The sequence below is a fragment of the Melospiza georgiana genome, chromosome 5 (assembly GCF_028018845.1).
Source record: "Melospiza georgiana isolate bMelGeo1 chromosome 5, bMelGeo1.pri, whole genome shotgun sequence".
Taxonomy (NCBI): domain Eukaryota; kingdom Metazoa; phylum Chordata; class Aves; order Passeriformes; family Passerellidae; genus Melospiza; species Melospiza georgiana.
This window is the reverse complement of record NC_080434.1, coordinates 36,307,083-36,324,816: the sequence shown is the minus strand read 5'-3', so window position 1 is coordinate 36,324,816 and position 17,734 is coordinate 36,307,083. Positions and strand designations below refer to the sequence as shown.

At 44.2% G+C, this 17,734-nt stretch overlaps 2 protein-coding genes across 2 annotated transcripts in view; one reads left to right on the top strand and one right to left on the bottom strand.

Annotated features, from left to right (window-relative positions):
* AFG2A (AFG2 AAA ATPase homolog A) overlaps window positions 1-5,438 on the bottom strand; it is a 161,500-nt gene extending 156,062 nt beyond the window's left edge. Inside the window, 6 exon segments of the mRNA XM_058024321.1 lie at window positions 1,383-1,997; window positions 2,752-2,810; window positions 3,958-4,115; window positions 4,690-4,814; window positions 5,220-5,360; window positions 5,363-5,438. Coding sequence (XP_057880304.1) covers window positions 1,383-1,997; window positions 2,752-2,810; window positions 3,958-4,115; window positions 4,690-4,814; window positions 5,220-5,360; window positions 5,363-5,438 — 1,174 coding nt within the window.
* On the top strand, window positions 5,437-17,412 carry NUDT6 (nudix hydrolase 6). Its single transcript, XM_058024322.1, has 5 exons — window positions 5,437-5,596; window positions 6,528-6,731; window positions 11,563-11,618; window positions 14,007-14,061; window positions 16,998-17,412. Exons 1-5 carry the CDS (start codon window positions 5,437-5,439, stop codon window positions 17,384-17,386), a joined length of 864 nt encoding a protein of 287 aa, XP_057880305.1. The 3' UTR covers window positions 17,387-17,412.
* The last annotated feature ends 322 nt before the right edge of the window (window positions 17,413-17,734 follow it).

Sequence of the window (17,734 nt, the reverse complement as noted above, 5' to 3'; positions counted from 1 at the left end):
CCAGCAAAGCCAAATTAAATGGGCACAAAAGCCAAAAACAAAAGTTGAAAAATTAGAAAGCAAAAAGCAGAGACAAGCATTTGACAAAGGCCTGACCCCAGCACAAAAGACACTGGTGAAACACAACCAAAGAAACACCAGGTGGGACTGGGAACCAGACAAGGCAAGCCACATGCCCAAATCTTAGAAATTAATACACTGGAAAAGGGAAAAAAATTACCTGCCCTCTGACAAAGGATAAAAAATAAAAGCATCCCTACAGACAGGTTCCTTCACACCAGCCCACTAAAGCACGTGCTGCTCCCTCCTGTGGTGTTTCTGGCACTGGCAATACACGGGGCTGTGGAACCACAGGCTCACCTCAGCTCCAGCCTCACTGCCCAGGAGCAGACAAGGACTCCCAACGTTTGGATGGGGGCTAAAGGATTGTAACTGCTAGGAAAACATCATGTGATGAGTAGAGAATCTGCTCAAGCTTCAGGGATTAGGTATGAAGAACACTCATGCTGAAGCAAACCCTGTGGTGATGCTGGGGTTGGAGCAAATTGAGCTGGAGCACTCATGATGGAGATGCCTTACACCACCCCAGTGACACCTGTGGATCACGGCCAGGAAACAGCCACCTGTGTGCTATGGAAACTGTCCCCAGTGAAATCACCTCCCCTGTGTGTGGGGAAAGAGGTCATAGAGAGAAATAATGGGCCTCCAAGACAAGAGAGTAAATAAGTATTTATAGGTAAAAGAGCCCTGCCTCACAGCAATGCACACCTCAACAAGGTACACAGCCATTTGTGATAAATACACAGCACAGTCACAAAAATGCTCCAGGTTTTTACATATATTACCTACAACTTTATATATGGCAACAGTAAATGTATCTGGTATTCCACCCTGTAATTCCATGCTGAACACATTGGCAGTTTGAGTAAACAGCCTCAAAAGACCGCCTTGAAATTTTGCAGGAACGCACAGGAATAAAAAAGTAGAAGAATTAATCTGAGTTCTCCTCCATTTAAAAGATATTAATAACTGAGTCTACCAACACAAAATCTTACGACAACACAAACAACTGCCCCTTTCAAGTGTCCAAGTACAGAAACCTTTCCTATTTGCTATAAATTCTGCTCATGCACACCTGAATTTTGGTGCAGACATGCATTTCTTCCCTGCTCAACTGTTTTTCACACAGGCTAACCAGAACATCTCCGCAGTATCCATACAATGTAATTATAAAGCAGTTTGACATCATTTGGACACACAAGTTTACCAGATCAGTTACATAAAATTCAGTGCATAATCCTGGAGTAATTAGTGTTTAAAAATAAAAAAAGTCACATTAAAGACAAAAGTTAATGAAGAAAGCCAACTCTCAGGCATCATACCATAGCTCTTGAACAGTTCAGGTTGCTTCAAGGGCAGTTCAACAGTTTCTCTAATAGTTCTGAGCTGGCTGCCTAAGCCTCCTATCATGTCATAGGTGACCCGGGACTGACACTCGCCATCCTCTGCTGCACTGGTCCTTGGCTCAATAAAATTGATTTTAGTTCTTGAAGAAATGAAGTAAAAACAATCTGTATGGCTCACTGCTCCAATTCTGCCAGTGAGTGGGAGTCCCTCAGCGCTGCCCTCCCCAGGCAGCTGCAGATCCTGGGGGAGCTCTGCACCATCTCCCCTGCTGGCTCTGTCTCCGTGCCCGGAGTCTGGAGCGCTGGGAGTGACTGGCAAGACTGGATCCACGGCTTTGCTCGGGGTGCTCGTGGAGACAACCTGGGGACTGTCACCAATGTCCATCCTGCCCAGCTGCAGGGACAAGTCTAAGGCACTGCTCTCCAAATCAGACCTCTCAAGGTCCGGCTCATTGGAGTCACTGGGAATGGCGCTGCCCTGGGCAATCAGCTCTGCGCCGTCAGCCCCCTTCACTTTCATCACCACCACGTTGCAAAGTTTGCCATAGTAAGTGAAAGCCAAGAGGTTTCCTGGCAGGACTATTTTCCCATCTGTGAGAAGGTTAAAGAAGAAAAAAAGACAAAAGATGATGCTATTTCAATCTACTTTGGCAGCAATTGAAGCTTAGAAAGTGCTATAAATGAACAAAACAAAAGGCAATTACGAGGTAATTTCAGGTTCTTTGAATGATCCTTTTGTGCACAAGCAGACTCTACATATGATACTGACAAATGCTTATCCAGTAATCTCCTACACTTAAACTCATGATTAATTTCACATAAAGAGAGGATTTTGGAATTAGCATTGTAAGAAGCAAAAATTTTGTATTCACTACCTTCAATAACTTACCTTGCTTCCTTATGTACACCTACCACCCAATGAAGAGCAACTTCACTTATTTACCACCAACACAAAAAAAAAACCAGATTCAGAGATTGGAATTTCAAGTTAATGTTGTTATTAATGTGCAGCAGTGCACTCTTTTCCTCACAGTGCAAGTAAACTCTGGAGTGCACCCCAGCAGTATCAGCCTGAAGGCTGTCAATGGGTGTGAACACTCCTGACTTGAGGTGAGTTATACAAGTAATGGACAGGAGAAATGGAACCACAGCTAATGCAAATTAGATATCTGCAGCATGGCACAATCAGTTAGCCCAAGACAGATGCCTGAACAAAGTGTGAGCAAAGTAACTTTCCCCTATTCTGCCACAAGCCCTTGACTGAGAACATAAAAGGAAAATCCTTGCTCTTGTATCCAGAACTACAAAAATTGAACAGTCAACAGAGAAGCAGTAAAACTCATACCAAGGTTTCTCAGCAGACAAACAGACATTTCCTCAGCATTAACAGTTCCATCTTTGTCCCTGTGGTAGGAAGGGAAAAAATTGGTTTTCCAAGCACTTAAAACCAAAACCACAGTCCACAGCACTTCACAGTCCCCATATCATATGGACTATAACCCTGAAGGTATTAGACACACAGTAACAAAAGAAGTGTACCTATTTAACCTAGTATTGCCAAACAAAATGTTGTAATTGACAAAATCCTAAATTGCACTTATCGTTTCTTAGGATCTCCAATAGGCAATGCAGGCATCTTAATCATTGCTACAGGTACTGAATTAAGAAAAATTTAGATCAGGCAGGTCTCTTTCAGCAGATACGCATACATAACTTTTACTGACTAAAGCAATGCCTTGAGCACTTGCACACCCACTACCAAAACACGCCAAGATTTCCCACAAAGCATTTTCTAGTCGTTTAACTAGCTGACTCAGAGCTAAGACTCACTTCACCCCCATTTTGCAGACGGAACTCCCCAACTTCTGCGAGCACTCACACCCCTGCGGGCTGACAAGCAGCGGCACCAAGGGCACTGACAGCAGCCGCTGCTGCTGCAACTCCAAGCGCGAACAACGGGGGGAGCCCCAAGCCCGCCTGAAAGCCGCTGCTCGATTTGAGCCATCAAGAAAGCAGCTTGATGGAAAACAGGTGTATTAAGTTCATTTAGAAGACACCTCCTAATAGATCAGAGCCTTTCCTGATGAGTGAACACGTAGTTAACTATACGGTGTTGGAGTCTGATTCTTTTAAGTGGAGGAAAAGCTAAATAATGCATATGAGCACTACCCAGAGGTGTTTAATTTGCAGAGAATGAACTACACCTGTAAAGCATCTAGAAACCTAGGAACTGCTTGAGCAATGAGACTTCAATGTATTCTTTTAGTAATTTATGTTCTTGCTTCTTACATGAAACTACGGCTCTCTGGACATCAGGAGGAATTTCTTCTTGGAAAAAAACCTGCAAATGACTGCCTGGGAACTGGGATGTTTATTTACGTCACAGTTACACTTTCAAAAGTAACTGTAAAGTAACTGTATTTAGGAAATAACTGTCATCAGACTCTACAACAATCCAAATGCCAGCTTTGTGAAATGATAAGAGAATGACAACATTTTCAAGGGATCTGGTTGAATAAAAACCTCAGTAAGGTTGTAACAGGTTCCATACCTCAACTTTACATCGACCTCCTCTGCCTGCATGACTGCACCAGTCACAGGCTGCACAGTGAGGGCATCACCTGGATTTACTTTCAGGTTCTTCTGAGTGGTTTCAGCCAGCCCAATTTTCCCCCCTGGGAAGCCTGCAGTGGGCCAAGCAGTACAGACCTGGGAAGAGTTTTCAAAGCAAACACCTGTTACTTGAGGTCTTGCCCTGCTCATTTCCAGCCAAGGTTAATATGAAGGATTAGGTTAAAACCTGGTTCCAATGAGCAAGACACAAGGGGCACTGAGCTCTTAAGATTTGATCTAAGACACTTTCAAAATTAATAGGGTTATGTTTTGCCTACAGATGTGATAAAAAATTCCACAAGGACTCTCTACACATTCTGGAGATGACTCAAAAGCACACACTACGCTGATTAGAAAAAGCCATGCATCAGTGAAAAGAAGATGAGCAAATAACTATACACTTTATTTGCAAGTAAAACAGATCTGTGTCTAAAACAGATATAATATATAGCCCATTTACTCATACATGACCTATAAATTTATAGGAAAAAAATCAGCTGCACGGATTTTTTCCAACACAGAGAATACAGATGCGACTACAGTGCAGAAAACATGGAAGAGCACATTCACCATCTTTCTCAACACATGATCCATGCTTGTTCCATTGAATACAACAGGAACAGGCTAACAGCATGGGAAAAGCACTTATAGGGTCAAGAAAGGGCCTCACCTCCTGCCGCCCATCAGCGGAGGTGAGCAGGGCCGGCCTCCCTATGCAAAGATCCGCAGACTTCATGCTGCTCAGCGACAGCTGCGCCAGCGCTCTGCGCAGCATCTTCGGGACTTTGTCATCTCCTAAAGTTTTCGGGAGGAAAAAACCCAGTTTTTTCTGTCCTTCCCCTCAGTAGCCCCGGCGTGTCCCGCGCTCCCCGGGCAGCACAGCCTCGCCTGCCTTCACGGCGGCCGCTCTGAGGGGAGCGCGCGGCCCCCCGTGAGGCGGTGCCGCCGGCGCGGCTGCGAACACGGGCAGCCCCACGCTGCCGCCCCTTCCACCGCGATTTCGCTACCGCCGGCACCCTTCCGCGGGGATAAAGGTAGGTTTCATGGGGGCCTGGAGTGGGAGATCCCCCGCTCCTGCGTTCCTGAGCCGCCGGGAAAGTGGCTGGGCAGGGACTCTCAGATTCAAACGAGGCGCCCTCAGCGCGCCGGGCTGAGGCAGCGGGGCCGGGGTTGCCCGTGCCCGCCTCCCCCACGCCGTACCTGCCTCCACGGCGTCGGCGACACGCAGCACCAGCGGCCCGCCCGCGGCAGCTCCGAGGTGAGCATCCCGTGGGGAAACGCTGCCTGCGGCCGGGCGCCCCTTGCTCTTCCTTCTGGAAGAGGAGGCGGACATGCTGCCGGCGGCCGGCGCGGAGCGGTTCCGGAGCAGAGGCCGGCACCGCCCCAGGGGCGGCCGCTCCCCGCCCCGCTCAGCGCCATGGCGGGCCCGTGGCGGGGGCTCCGCAGGGCGCGGGGCTGGGCGGCCCTGGCGGGGCTGCGGGCGAGAACGGACAAGTTCGGGGGTGTGAGCGTGGACCTGGGCGAGCTGCGCGGCTCCCCGCGGCTGGAGCGGGCCGCCTTCGGGCGGTGGCTGCGGGGCAAGTGCCGGGCGGGGGTCCCGAGTGCCGGGGCGGGCGGGGGGCGGTGTGTGAGGGGCGCGGGCGGCTCGCCAGGGGGCGCCCTCAGCCGCCGCCTTCCCCTCACGGAGCCTCAGCCACGGCCGGGGTATGAAGGGCGCTGGCAGGAGAAAAACAGATCGTTCACAGAACCGTAAAATAGGTAGGGTTGGAAGGGACCCCTGGAAATCATCCAGTCCGATCGCCCAGAGCAGGTGACACAGGAGTAACAAACCGTAGCAGGTGGGTTTGGGTTTGGAATGTCTCCAGAGAAGGAGACTGCGCGCCCCCACTGGGCAACCTGTTCCAGTGCTCTGGCCACTCTCACTGGTTCTTCCTCGTGAGGAGGTGAAATTTCAGGTGTTTGAGTTTGTGGTCATTGCTCCTTTTCCCGTCACTGGGTACCACTGAAAAGAGTCTGGCATCATTCTCTTGGCACCCATCTTTGAGATATTTGGATGGATTGATGAAGTCCCAACTGAGACTCATCTCCAGACTGAACAGGTCCAGCTCCCACAGTCTCCCCTCGCAGAGAGGTGGTCCACACCCCTCATCCTTTTTGTGGCGTCCACTGGATCCACTCCAGTAGTTCCTTGTCTTCCTTGTACTGAGAAGCCCAGGACTGGACAGAGCACTCCAGAAGAGTAGTTCCCCTGTTTCTCATGACAGACCCTGAATGTAAAAGCCATCATTTTGCACGTGAACACCCAGTTGTACCACATAAATTGCGACCTGGCAGCCTCTCAGACTGCTGGTGAGTTTCTCACACCAACAATAGTTTTACCCTGTGGTAAATTACATGAAAATACAGATTTTTGCACGTTACCAACGGCTATAGTGTGTGGTAAAGTTTAAAGCAACACAGACCAAGGGCAGAGGGGTCCCTGACCCTCCTCACTTCCCTCTCTTGCAGAGTCCGTGTCTCAGTGGCGGGATGAAGGCCGCATTGCTGTCTGGCTCCATGTCCCCATCCTCCAGAGCAGCCTTGTGGCAGTGGCTGCTTCCCAAGGCTTTGCTTTCCACCACGCTGAGCAGGGCTCATCCACCCTGACGCTGTGGCTGGGAGAGGGGCCCAGCAGGCTGCCAGGGTTTGCCACACACCAGCTGGGGGTTGCAGGTGAGTTACACGAGTAGTTACACCCACAGAAAATCTTGAAAGAGCCCTTAGGAGGCTGTTCTGTAGGAATTGTTCCTCTCTACAACCAGCACATGGAAACCAGCTGGCTGCTGCATTTTGGAATGAAAAAGCAACCACCAATGTAGAGAAAAAAGCACTTCTCTGCTCTGTGTGCTTAATGTGTATATCTGTTTAAACTGTGTGGAAGTTAATGTCTGTAAATGGGGAAAACTTGACCCAATGTGGATTGTTCAGAAGCTAAAGCAGCTATTAGCCTGAATGGCAATGGTCTGAAAGCTGATCTAAACTGTGCCTAGAAATCTTTAATCCAAACATGTATTTTACAAAAAACCCCACAAACACCATACTCTTATCCGTGTAGATCTCCCACAGCTAGAAAATTGTTCCATAACAGAAAATTTCCAAGGAGCTAGACAAGACAGTTTCCCCTTTTTTCTTTTTTATTTTTTCATACAGCACAACACAAGGGACTGATGATGAGCCAAAAATACAGTCATCTTGAAGTTAGCTTCACAAATTCCAGTGGTTTTGTTCTCTCACTCAGCAGAGTGCCACAGATAAACCATTACCTATCCCATCACTCAGTTACCTGTGATTGGAGGTTGGTTTGGAGCCCTCATGTACTGGATAAGGGTTACATTAACACACAGAAATCACAAGGCTGGGGAGAGCACATCTCTCCAGTTGCAGCCCTGACTTGTTTGTCAGGACACGCAGGGACTCTGTGGGGTGTTATTTCTCCACCGAGTGGTGTTAAGGCCCATAAAGAGCAATTTGAAAAATCTAGTTAGGAAGAACTCCCAAAAGATGGTTTGTTCTGTGTAGCAGCAGGTCAGGTGAAAAGCCCTTGAATTACAAAACAGAGCTGCTGCCACCAGCAGTGGGAGTCTTCGGTTCCCAGGCCAGCAGAGGGCAGGGTGGGTGCTGAAGGCAGCCTTGGAGTTTGTCAATGGACATGTTGGAGCATGTTTTCCTGAGGTATTTTGGAAACATCACCATTAAAATATGTGGCATTAAACTGCAGCAGGACAGTGCATTCTCCTCACAAAAGCACCGGGTTGCTTCTTGTGAGAAACCTAAGTGACAGAGAGGTTTTCTGCATAGAACTTGCACAGCTGGAAGTGCTGCTTGAAAGGAAATCCCATAAAAGATGAGTTGTGACCCTGGTGGGCATCAGAAAGAGCTAAAAGAAAAATCATAACTCTGAAAGACTCGCAAATATTGAAAAATACACTTTCAAAGCATAATTTGCAGCTGTGCTTCAAAACTCTTTGCACTCTGCAAGTAGAAAAAAAACATTAAAGAGAATTTTGGTAAGTGCAGGTATACAGATTACATGATTTCTTGTATGGATTTTAAAATTGCACAACATACAATGTATGTGTTCTTTGCTACCATTTTTCAAAGATGTACGCTTTTAGTCATTATTGGGATTTTCTTTAAAGGACATAAATACTTCAAGAAATCATTCTAGGCAGGTAAACAAGTGTGAAATAATGACTGCTATGTGGGGTTTTTTGTTCTTTATTCTGCCCACTCTGAGTGGATCTGGAACACATCCCAAAAATACATGGGATGTATTTATATAGCATGGATACCACCTGGTAGGTTTATTCCATTATCTTTCTACTTTAGGGGGGAGACCCTGAGTAGTGGAAAGGATCCATTCTATTTTTAATTCATTTTCTTGAAATATTAAAGTATTTAAATACAAATATTGGGGAGGGGTTCAAACACAAGGCTTTCTTATTCCCTAACCAAAAAGTATATTAGAACATGTCTGCAGTAAATAAAAGCAATTTTCTGTTGAGAGTCTCCATCTCAAAGCTGTGGGCAGACAGTGAAATGCAGGAGTCAGTGCTGTGAGCATCCTGGAGTGGAAAGCAGAAATGTGGAGAGTGGCTGGCTGGCCAGCAGGGAGCCAGCCCAGGAACAGGGAGCAGGTAGTGAGTCTCATTGCCAAGTAGACCAGCAGCTGGTTTTCTCCTGTCTGGAGTTTCCCACGCAGCAAAGGCAGCACAGCCAGGCCTTGTGCCTCAGCACCATGCAGCCAAGTGATGACAAAGGTGTGAATAAGCAGGGTCAGGTCATGTTTTACCAGACTGGATCAGAGTGGCCAAGCAGAGAGTAGCAAATGTTACTCATTGGGCTTGGCCATTATCGTTCAGAAATAGTGGAATGTGTGATGTGTCTTCCAGCTAAGTTACTGCATCCGTTTGTAGGCGGCAGGATTTTCCACATGTGTAAAGATACAGAGGAGTCTCTGGTGTGTGAAGTGATTAACGTGTTTTTAAAGAGCATTTCCAAAATGCTCCACCTCCAAGGAGGATGTGGCCTGCCATCCAGAAAGTGACATGATTGTAAATATGCAACATGTCCAGAAGGTGACATGATTGTAAATATGACGTGTCTGTAAGTATGCAACAATGGCATGAGAGGACAAGCTGAGGAAGGAAAGTAAAAGAAATGTGAAAGGCATTTTCTTCCCCCTCACATGGTCTACAAACAAGCCTTACAACACAGCTGTTATTTGCATTGCTACCACCTTAATCCACTTGTTAAAACAAAGTCCTTGGAGTTGAAGGACTCCAGGAAGGAGAGCCTACACACACATAGGATGAGCAGCCTCGGCCAGTCCTGGTACTTAAGGAAATCTAAACTGAGCAGCTGCATTACTGTGGAACTGCACAGGAAGATGGAGGTGGATAGGTTTGATAAGCCACTTATGGAAAGTGACTTAAAAGTAGTTCCCAAGTTGTTTTACAAATACCTGCCCCTGCCTGCTGATGCTTGCAGTGCAAGCAGTGGTGTCCTCACTCATTCTGTGGTTGACAGGTGCATCCCAACACTGAGCATCTCTGCATGCATTTTTACATCAGTCATAAATAAAACAAGTAGGATATTTTTCTCCTCCGTTACTCATTATCTGGAGTTATCTAAGGGATTCTTTTATTGTTTAAATGCTTTTCTTGCCTGTTACCTAAAAGAAAACATTCAAAACCAAGTGGTATTGTAATAGTGATTACTTGGTTGGGTTTCAGGTACAAACCTTTCCAGAAAGTCATCCTGGCATTGGATGAATTAAAGGTCCAGATGCCACATTTGTAGCAGGAGGCAGAGTTTTTAAGAACCACAACCCAGGACAGTCAAACTGCAGTCTCACTGATGCCAACCAGGTGTGGCCCAGCAAGGGAACATGAGACCAGGCAGCAAATCCTATTACTGTGTTTTCATCCTTCTTGCTCTGGATTTAGGTATCCCCTAGCAGACATTCTGATCACCTCACTGGGAAATTCACTGCCAAAAATGACATTCACAGGCTTCAATTTCAGGGGAACAGAGGAGAGCAAACACGCTTTCTGTTTGATTCAAACAACAGTTTCCTGCCTTCACCAGCCCTCTCTGGTCTCAGCAAACCCTTTGGCTGAGGCTTTTCTAGAAAACAATTCCTCTTATCACAAACTTCCTCCTGCTTTCCTTTTGTTGCCTCTTTTAATCATTACAGTAGTTGAACTTGGACACTGCTAAATATTCACAGGAGGAATGAAATCATAAAGTCACAAGCCCCGGGGAGGCAGATATGTGACTAGCCTCTTAAAGCATGTCCTTTGACATATCTTGAAAGAAGACTGGTACTTCATCTTTGAAATATCCTCCTACACATAACTCTGCCATGTATTATTAAAAAACAGGATGTTTTTAGCTGGACACTCACTCCTTAATAATTCCTTCCTGTGGGTATAGTTCCCCATAGCATTTTAAATGCACATGTCATCACAGATGTGCCTGTATCCTCCTCCTCCTGCCTGTAAAATGACGTGAGCATTTTGTTACCCTTAGCTTCTAATTTGAAAGCCCTGCATGACTGATGTGGAAAAGATCCTGGTAAGTTGCACCACAGCACTCATCCTGCTCGCCGCAGCACTCTTTAAAATCTGAGAAAAATACCTGTTGTAAGGGAAGGACATTTTTAAAGTATGACCAGTGAGTATGACATAATTAAACATGAAAGCACTTGGGTTCCAGAAAGTAGGAAAACTTGTAATGTGTGGGAGAAAGTAATGGGCTGAGCATGAGGATATAAAGGAAGGCTGCACTTCTCAGTCAGACAGGTTTTTTGATCAAGTGAAAGTGTCACTTTTCCACTTGGAAGCAACAATTTTTGATTAAGAAGTTGACTCAGATTGTGGTGCAGTTCCTGCCATGAGTTGTTAGCTGGGTAGTGCGAGTTCAGAGATAGTCACACAGCTGAACATTATCTGCACAGTCAGCCCAGAGTGTGTTATTAACCCAAAACCACTCAAATCTCCACTACAGCAGGTGGGGGCTTTGTCATGAATTTCACTGAAGAAACATTCATCCCCCCCTTAAGGGTGGCTTCTCAGCCAGAGTCACTGGAAAATTCTCTGTTATTTGAGGAAGATTACAGGCCTGTCTCTGCTGAAACGAGCTTTGCCAGATTGTTTGGGTAACGTCTTGATCTTGCATTCTTTAGTTCTGATATTAACACAAGCAAGTTCTTCTTTTCATTTCTTGTCTAATCCGGAACTTAAAAGCTGCAATTATTTATCTTGGTACTGCCAACTTTGAATTTTTATATGGGATACTTAAGCTCTTTGTGATACTTTATTGTGCATCCATTTTCCACTGACAAACCACTTTGTGATTCATCCATACAAACCTTGCTATCTGTACACTACCAAAACATGTTAAAACATGTTATGTTTATCAAAACATGTTAAATTTTGGTTGTTAGGATTGAATGACTTTGTCCAACACTTTCTCTTTTTCAATATTCTTTCTATACCAGGTGCTGTTCTAGATGAAAGCACTGGAAAGGTGTTAGTTGTACAAGACAGAAATAAGGTAAGTTTGTTGCAGGATTATAAAATAGAGAAGTTCATTTAGATAAGCCTATTCTGTAATATAAAACAAAATATATTTTGCTTTTATTCCAGTCCAAAATTGTGATAGTAAAAAGTTACTTCCTTTTACAAGTGTCTTAAACACATCTAGCAACAGATTGCTGAATTCCATATTAAGGGAGAAAAAACCAACTCTAAAAATGAACAGCTTTGTTAAAACTGCAGATTGATTCAGCAGAACTAAATATCCTTCCTGTTTTGAGTTTTCTGTTATCCCCTGTAACTGACCCAGGAGTTCCTGATCTTTCTTTGGATCCATGCAGACCTCTGGAAAATCCCCATTGGCTTGAAACAGATTTTGAGAGAAGGATTCTGATTTGGTTTGGTTTCCAAAATTCCAGGCACATCTGTGGCTTTAAGGGAGCAGTAGCGTGGTTGGCCATGACCTGGAGACCCCCTTGGTGCAGCAGGTGTAAAGATCTTTAACTCCTCACACACAGGAGCGCCCGCCCTCACTGAGAGGATGCCAGAGCAGAGCAGAGCTGCGGTGAGCATGGCTCGTGTCATGTGGCTTGAGGTCACCGAGCATCCATCGCTGACACGTCTGCCAGCCCCCGTCAGACTGACCCACCTTCTGACCCAGCTGCTGCAGAGAGCTCTCAGGCTTCAACAGACATTTAGCCTGCATTATGCTTTCAGTTGCAAGTTAAAGTGTTTCAAGTTAAAACTGCACTAATTAACTCTGAGAGAGTGAGATTAATGCCATTTTAACATGAAACAATCAAAGCTTAGCTAGGTGGACTGAAATACACTTGGATGCATATTTTTCATTTTATACTGTTAAGACTCTGCTGAATCTCACTGGGTGCATTCTCCTGTCTTTCCTGAAATAGCTACTAATACTTTTCTCCTCAGGACCCAAGAGATCAGTTCATTAGGACCTACAATACAGTTAATGAACTTCAGTGAAAGAGTGCTTTCATAGGCAGGTTCAATCATACCACATGTTGAGTTTCTAACACAAAAGACAAGGGTACTTCTCTTCCTCTGAACTTGTTTCCTGTAACTGAAGATGTCTATTTTTCATTTTAGTATTTTATATTTTTACTTACAGTAAATTAAAATGTTGAGGACTTGGCTTTAGGAGAACTTTCAGGCTTTCATTCAACAATTACCAATTAAAGCATAAACCTACCTGTCATGCTGTAGACTCCAAAAGTGGTTCCAGCTCCAGGGAACAAAGCACACTGTAAACATTAATACCTATTATTTACCCTTTTATACACAAAAATATAAATGTGCATGCTCACCTCTTAGTAAATATCTTGAACAGATATGAGAGTAAAAAAAAAAATAGTAACAGCTGTTGGAATTTTAAGAGTTGTTTGGGTTTAATTGTGACAGGACAATTCCACAGCACACAAAGATTTCCAGGAACTAAAAGTAAATCTGAAAGCCAATAGAAAAAAGCCAATATGTGTTTTCCATCTGCACTATTTTTAATCTATTACTTTAAATTCCTATCCAAGCCCTTTAAGAATGCCCAGGAAAAAAAAATAGTTTTCCAATGTAGTCATTAGGGTTTCAAATCACTGGAAAGCACACAGCTTCCCTGCTATGCTGCATAGACAAAAAAGGCCTTTTTTGGGCCAGTGTGCCTTTTTACTGCATTTATTTCTAGGAGAAGGGTAACTTCTTCCTACATAAACTTTTAACAAGGAAAGAAATAGAAAGTACATAGAAGTAAAGGTAAAGCCTACAAATCTTTGTGCTCTTGCCAGAGGTGCAGGGACTGGGACCCCTTTAGCAGTGTGAGTAACAACACCAAGCCTGCGCTTCACGTTTTAATATTGAATTTTATTGTCAATAAATGTTTCTATACATAAATCACACACAAGCCCTCATTTCTTGTATCCATGAAAATGACAAGTTACACTAAATGATCATTACAGACACATCTTAAAGCCAGTGCAGTATAGAACAGTACAATCATAATACCTGTTTGTAAGATTAAATATATATACATTTTAAAAAGCCAAAACAATGGAAGTAGAATACATTAGTGATTAAATATAAGATTATATAGTCTATAGCAGCTTTTAAAAAAATATTCAACTACTCTATCTAGCAGCAACATTGTCTAATGAGTGTTAGACAGTTTGTATTTTCAATCAGTAGGTGTTTTGTTCCCATTGTTCATACAGACTGTAGCTGTCTCTAATCATCCTGTCAGCAGGAACAAACAAGTTCCTACTTACTGATACTTATAAAATAACAATACTGCAACTTCAACAAAAAAAAAAACCAACTTTGTGTTAATTGTCTCCTTCTTATTAAAGAGTACAACACAGGCTGACTACTTCACTAATGGATTTTTCCTCCAATACAGACTATAAACGCATGGAAATTTCCAGGAGGTCTGTCCAATCCAGGAGAAGACATTGGTAAGTCCTATGAGAACAGGTCAGCCATCAACAGAAATACAAAGACATGAACACCACTGAAATACAGGATGACCCACATTACTCCTGTGATGGATTGTTTCCTTGAATTAATGGGGAATAGATGGAGTGACACAATCCTGGGACCCTAATGGTAACAGGGTAGCATGTTCAAGACAAAGAAGTTTTGTGTTTGTAACATTTACTCTTTTCCACACTTTCTTTAAGTGAGTGCTTGAGGCCAGCTAAGTTTTTTTAGGCTGGTCAGATATGCTGCAATATGAGCCAGAAGTGCAGAGGATTAAGGTAATCCATATATGGCCCAAATAAAACTGAAACAGGGAGCTCTCAGCTCACTCTGGAATCCAGGGCAGTGACTTCAGGGATGGACTGAGGAAAAATTTCCATTCCAATAAATGCACTTGCTTCCTTCCACCCCCTTCACTTGATTCGTTTGGACCAAGAGCTCCTCGGCACAGGGCCAGGGTGAAGTGCAGGGCCTCAGTCTTGTGGGCACCTACTCCCAACAGGGACATGAAGCACTCCTGTGGTAGGAAACAATGCTGGATTGAGGAAACTTCTCATTTCTCTCCAACACAGCACAGCTGATGAACACTGCTGCAGTTTATCCTCACAGGTGAATGAACACGGGTGTTTATGAAGAGAAAATCTGGGTTTTTTCTCCTTGTATCTCAGCCCTTAAAATCATTATCCATAGGCTGGTTACTTCTTAAGCTGGCTGTCAAGCCCAGGGTTCCTGACTGTTCCGTACCTTAAAAATACCTCCTGGTTTAGCAGTCTCCCTACAACAATGTGTGGTGAGCTTGTATTCCAATTATTATTTCAATACATGGAGAAAGTTGCTAGTTGTCAGGATAGGGCTGAGTTTGTTTTTTGTTACTCATGAGTCATGTTTTAAGTCTTTCTGTCAAACCTGGTGATGGAAATCCAAAATATTTGCTGGACAATGTAAAGTAACAGGGTGAAAAGGATCCATGTTTTCAAAAGAATCCCAAATGCCATGGCTTTATCTAGGCAGGCTCCTTCTCACTTCTAGTGCCAGCAGCAGCAGGACTTTTGTACTCAAGGAAACAACAAATGACCAGTAGTGGCATTCCAGTGGGACTCCCCAGAGTGATACTGCTACTGAGTACAACAGCAGCCATCCCTCACTGAACAGGTGAGATTATAGCTGGAGCCTGCACTGAAAACCACCCAAGACAAAAGTGTCCTACAGCTTCCCTCCTGCCACTTCTAAACTACAGAATAATAAAAGTAACGATTCTCTGCATCACATATTATATTACGAAAAGATATAAATTAGTCAAGCATAAAGTATAATAGAGCCTAATTTTCCTTTTTCATTCTTACATCAAACCTTAAAACACAAGTCACTCATGGGACTAAATTTTAAATTACAATTAAAAATTGCAATTACATTGCTTAAAATCCTTCAGTTACATGAAGTGACGATATGCTTGGCTGCCTACTAAAATGAGTGCAAACTGACTTACGCAAGTGACACCAATTTCATAATGCAGATTAAGCAAAGTGCACACATTTTTGTATCTGAACATTTCTGAAACTCCAGCCCTAGTGTTTCTTCTAGTTTAATTGTCATTAGATATTTATATATATATATACACACTCACATTTAAATAAAAGGGAAACAGAAAATGGCACTTCACTTCATCTGAAAGCAAAGCTCAACGCTTAAATGAAATCCATCATTACTGCAAGTTTCTTAACCACAGCCTGCCTCAGTTCCTCATGATCTCAGTTCATTTCTGTAGCCCCCTGCCACAGGGAGCTTCTATTTCCAATATCTGAAACTACCCCTGAATCATCTGCTTTGTTCCCCTCGGACTTGGCAAGATGCAAGCCTCCACAGGATGGTGAATCTCTACAAATCTTTTAAAATGCATTTGCTTTTGGAAGCAAGCTAGCACACATTCCTTACTGAAAGTGAACTAACAGGAGCAGGTAACATGCACAACAGTTCTGGACATTGACCACTCAAACCAGAGACAACCAGGAGGTTACATTAATTTGGGAAAAGCCAGTATTTAACCTACCAGTACTTACCCCAGGCAAGTAGGATTTGACTACAATGAAACTGCAGACTTTGAGGAAATCAGTGGAATATTAACAAACTTCTTAGGGACTCTTCAATTTGTTATTGAAGAGAAAAATATCTCTGGAGGAGTCCTGGATGGGTGGGTGGTTCTCTGGCTGTAATTGCAGCACACAGACCCTGTAGACCCTAAAAGCTCCTGCTGCGTTTGTGGTGAGGAATGTTAGCACTGACCTCACTCTGGCTGGGGCACACAGAATGCACGCATGCAGCATGTTTACAGCATGTTTCCTGCAAGAACAGGCTCGGGCTGCACAGGTGCTGTGGCGTATTTGAAATGTCACCTGACTCTTACGGTACATCTTGAAAAGGATCTGGCACCAACTTTCACTTTCTGAAAAGAATTCCACCCATTTTGTTACCCCTTGGGGTGAAGTGCAGTGAAACTGATCTGATCAAGAGGTCTGACATCAGTACAGGTGCAGCTGCACAGGATCTGAACCCGAGACTGGGCAGGGGCAAAGAGAGGGATGGGGATCCAAAGGACTGCAAAAACAGTGCAGTGCTGTCTTGGATTAACAGATCAGTGGAGCCAGCAGCCATCAGTGTCCATTACAAACCACACCCTGCACAGCATTACCAAAGTAATTCTGTAGGATATACACAGGAAAGGCACACAGCAATTACTGTTGTTTGGGAATCAAAATATTAGCTTATCCTTGTGTTGGAAAAACATACCCACATTCTGAAAACCTTTTGAAGGAGAATAGAGAACATGCTGAGTAAGAGGCTTTCCACTTTTCCAAAAGGTTTAAGGATGCTGAGTACTCTCAGATGTACTGCAAGGATTGCTCTTTCCACCCAGGAGACACAGCAGTTCGAGAGGTTTTTGAAGAGACTGGCATCAAGTCAGAGTTCAAGTCCATCCTAAGCATCAGGCAGCAGCACAAGCACCCCGGAGCCTTCGGGAAGTCAGACATGTACATCATCTGCCGCATGGAGCCCACCTCCTTCCGCATCAGCTTCTGCCAGCACGAGTGCCTCCGCTGCGAGTGGATGGACCTGGAGCAGCTGGCCAGGACAGGAAACACCACACCCATCACCAGCAACGTGGCCAAGCTCTTACTGTTCGGGTACCGGGAAGGGTTTGATAGGATTGACATAACCATGAGGGAGTTCCCAGCTGTCTACACAGGCCTGTTCTACAAGCTCTACCACAGGGAGCTGCCCGAGCCCTACAGAAACATGACATGATAGCAATACATTTCACATTTCTCTATAGTAATAATTTAGAATTATTGCAATGTTGAATATTATAGTTATCTGTGGACCTATTTTTAGGTAATTATTAGAACATAATTATTCTCTAATAAGCTAAGATATAAATTATTTTTAAAGGTAATTATTGCTATGAGTGTGCATCGGGTTTGTACTCCTCTACTCCATAAAGCAAGCATAAGGTAAATAAAATACATAGGTACCTAGAAGAAAACCAAAGTGTTACTGATCCTGAAAATATATTCTGCGAGTCATTTTACCTCCACGCACACTGGCACAACAGGTTTAAAGAGCAATATAAAGACAGTATGAAACATTCATGGT

Excerpts from the sequence above, each read along its gene's own strand:
- NUDT6 (XM_058024322.1), top strand. The coding sequence starts at position 5,437 with ATGGCGGGCCCGTGGCGGGGGCTCCGCAGGGCGCGGGGCTGGGCGGCC. Across the intron at positions 6,732-11,562 it reads ACACCAGCTGGGGGTTGCAG|GTGCTGTTCTAGATGAAAGC; the intron begins GTGAGTTACACG and ends TTTCTATACCAG. Across the intron at positions 14,062-16,997 it reads CAATCCAGGAGAAGACATTG|GAGACACAGCAGTTCGAGAG; the intron begins GTAAGTCCTATG and ends CTTTCCACCCAG.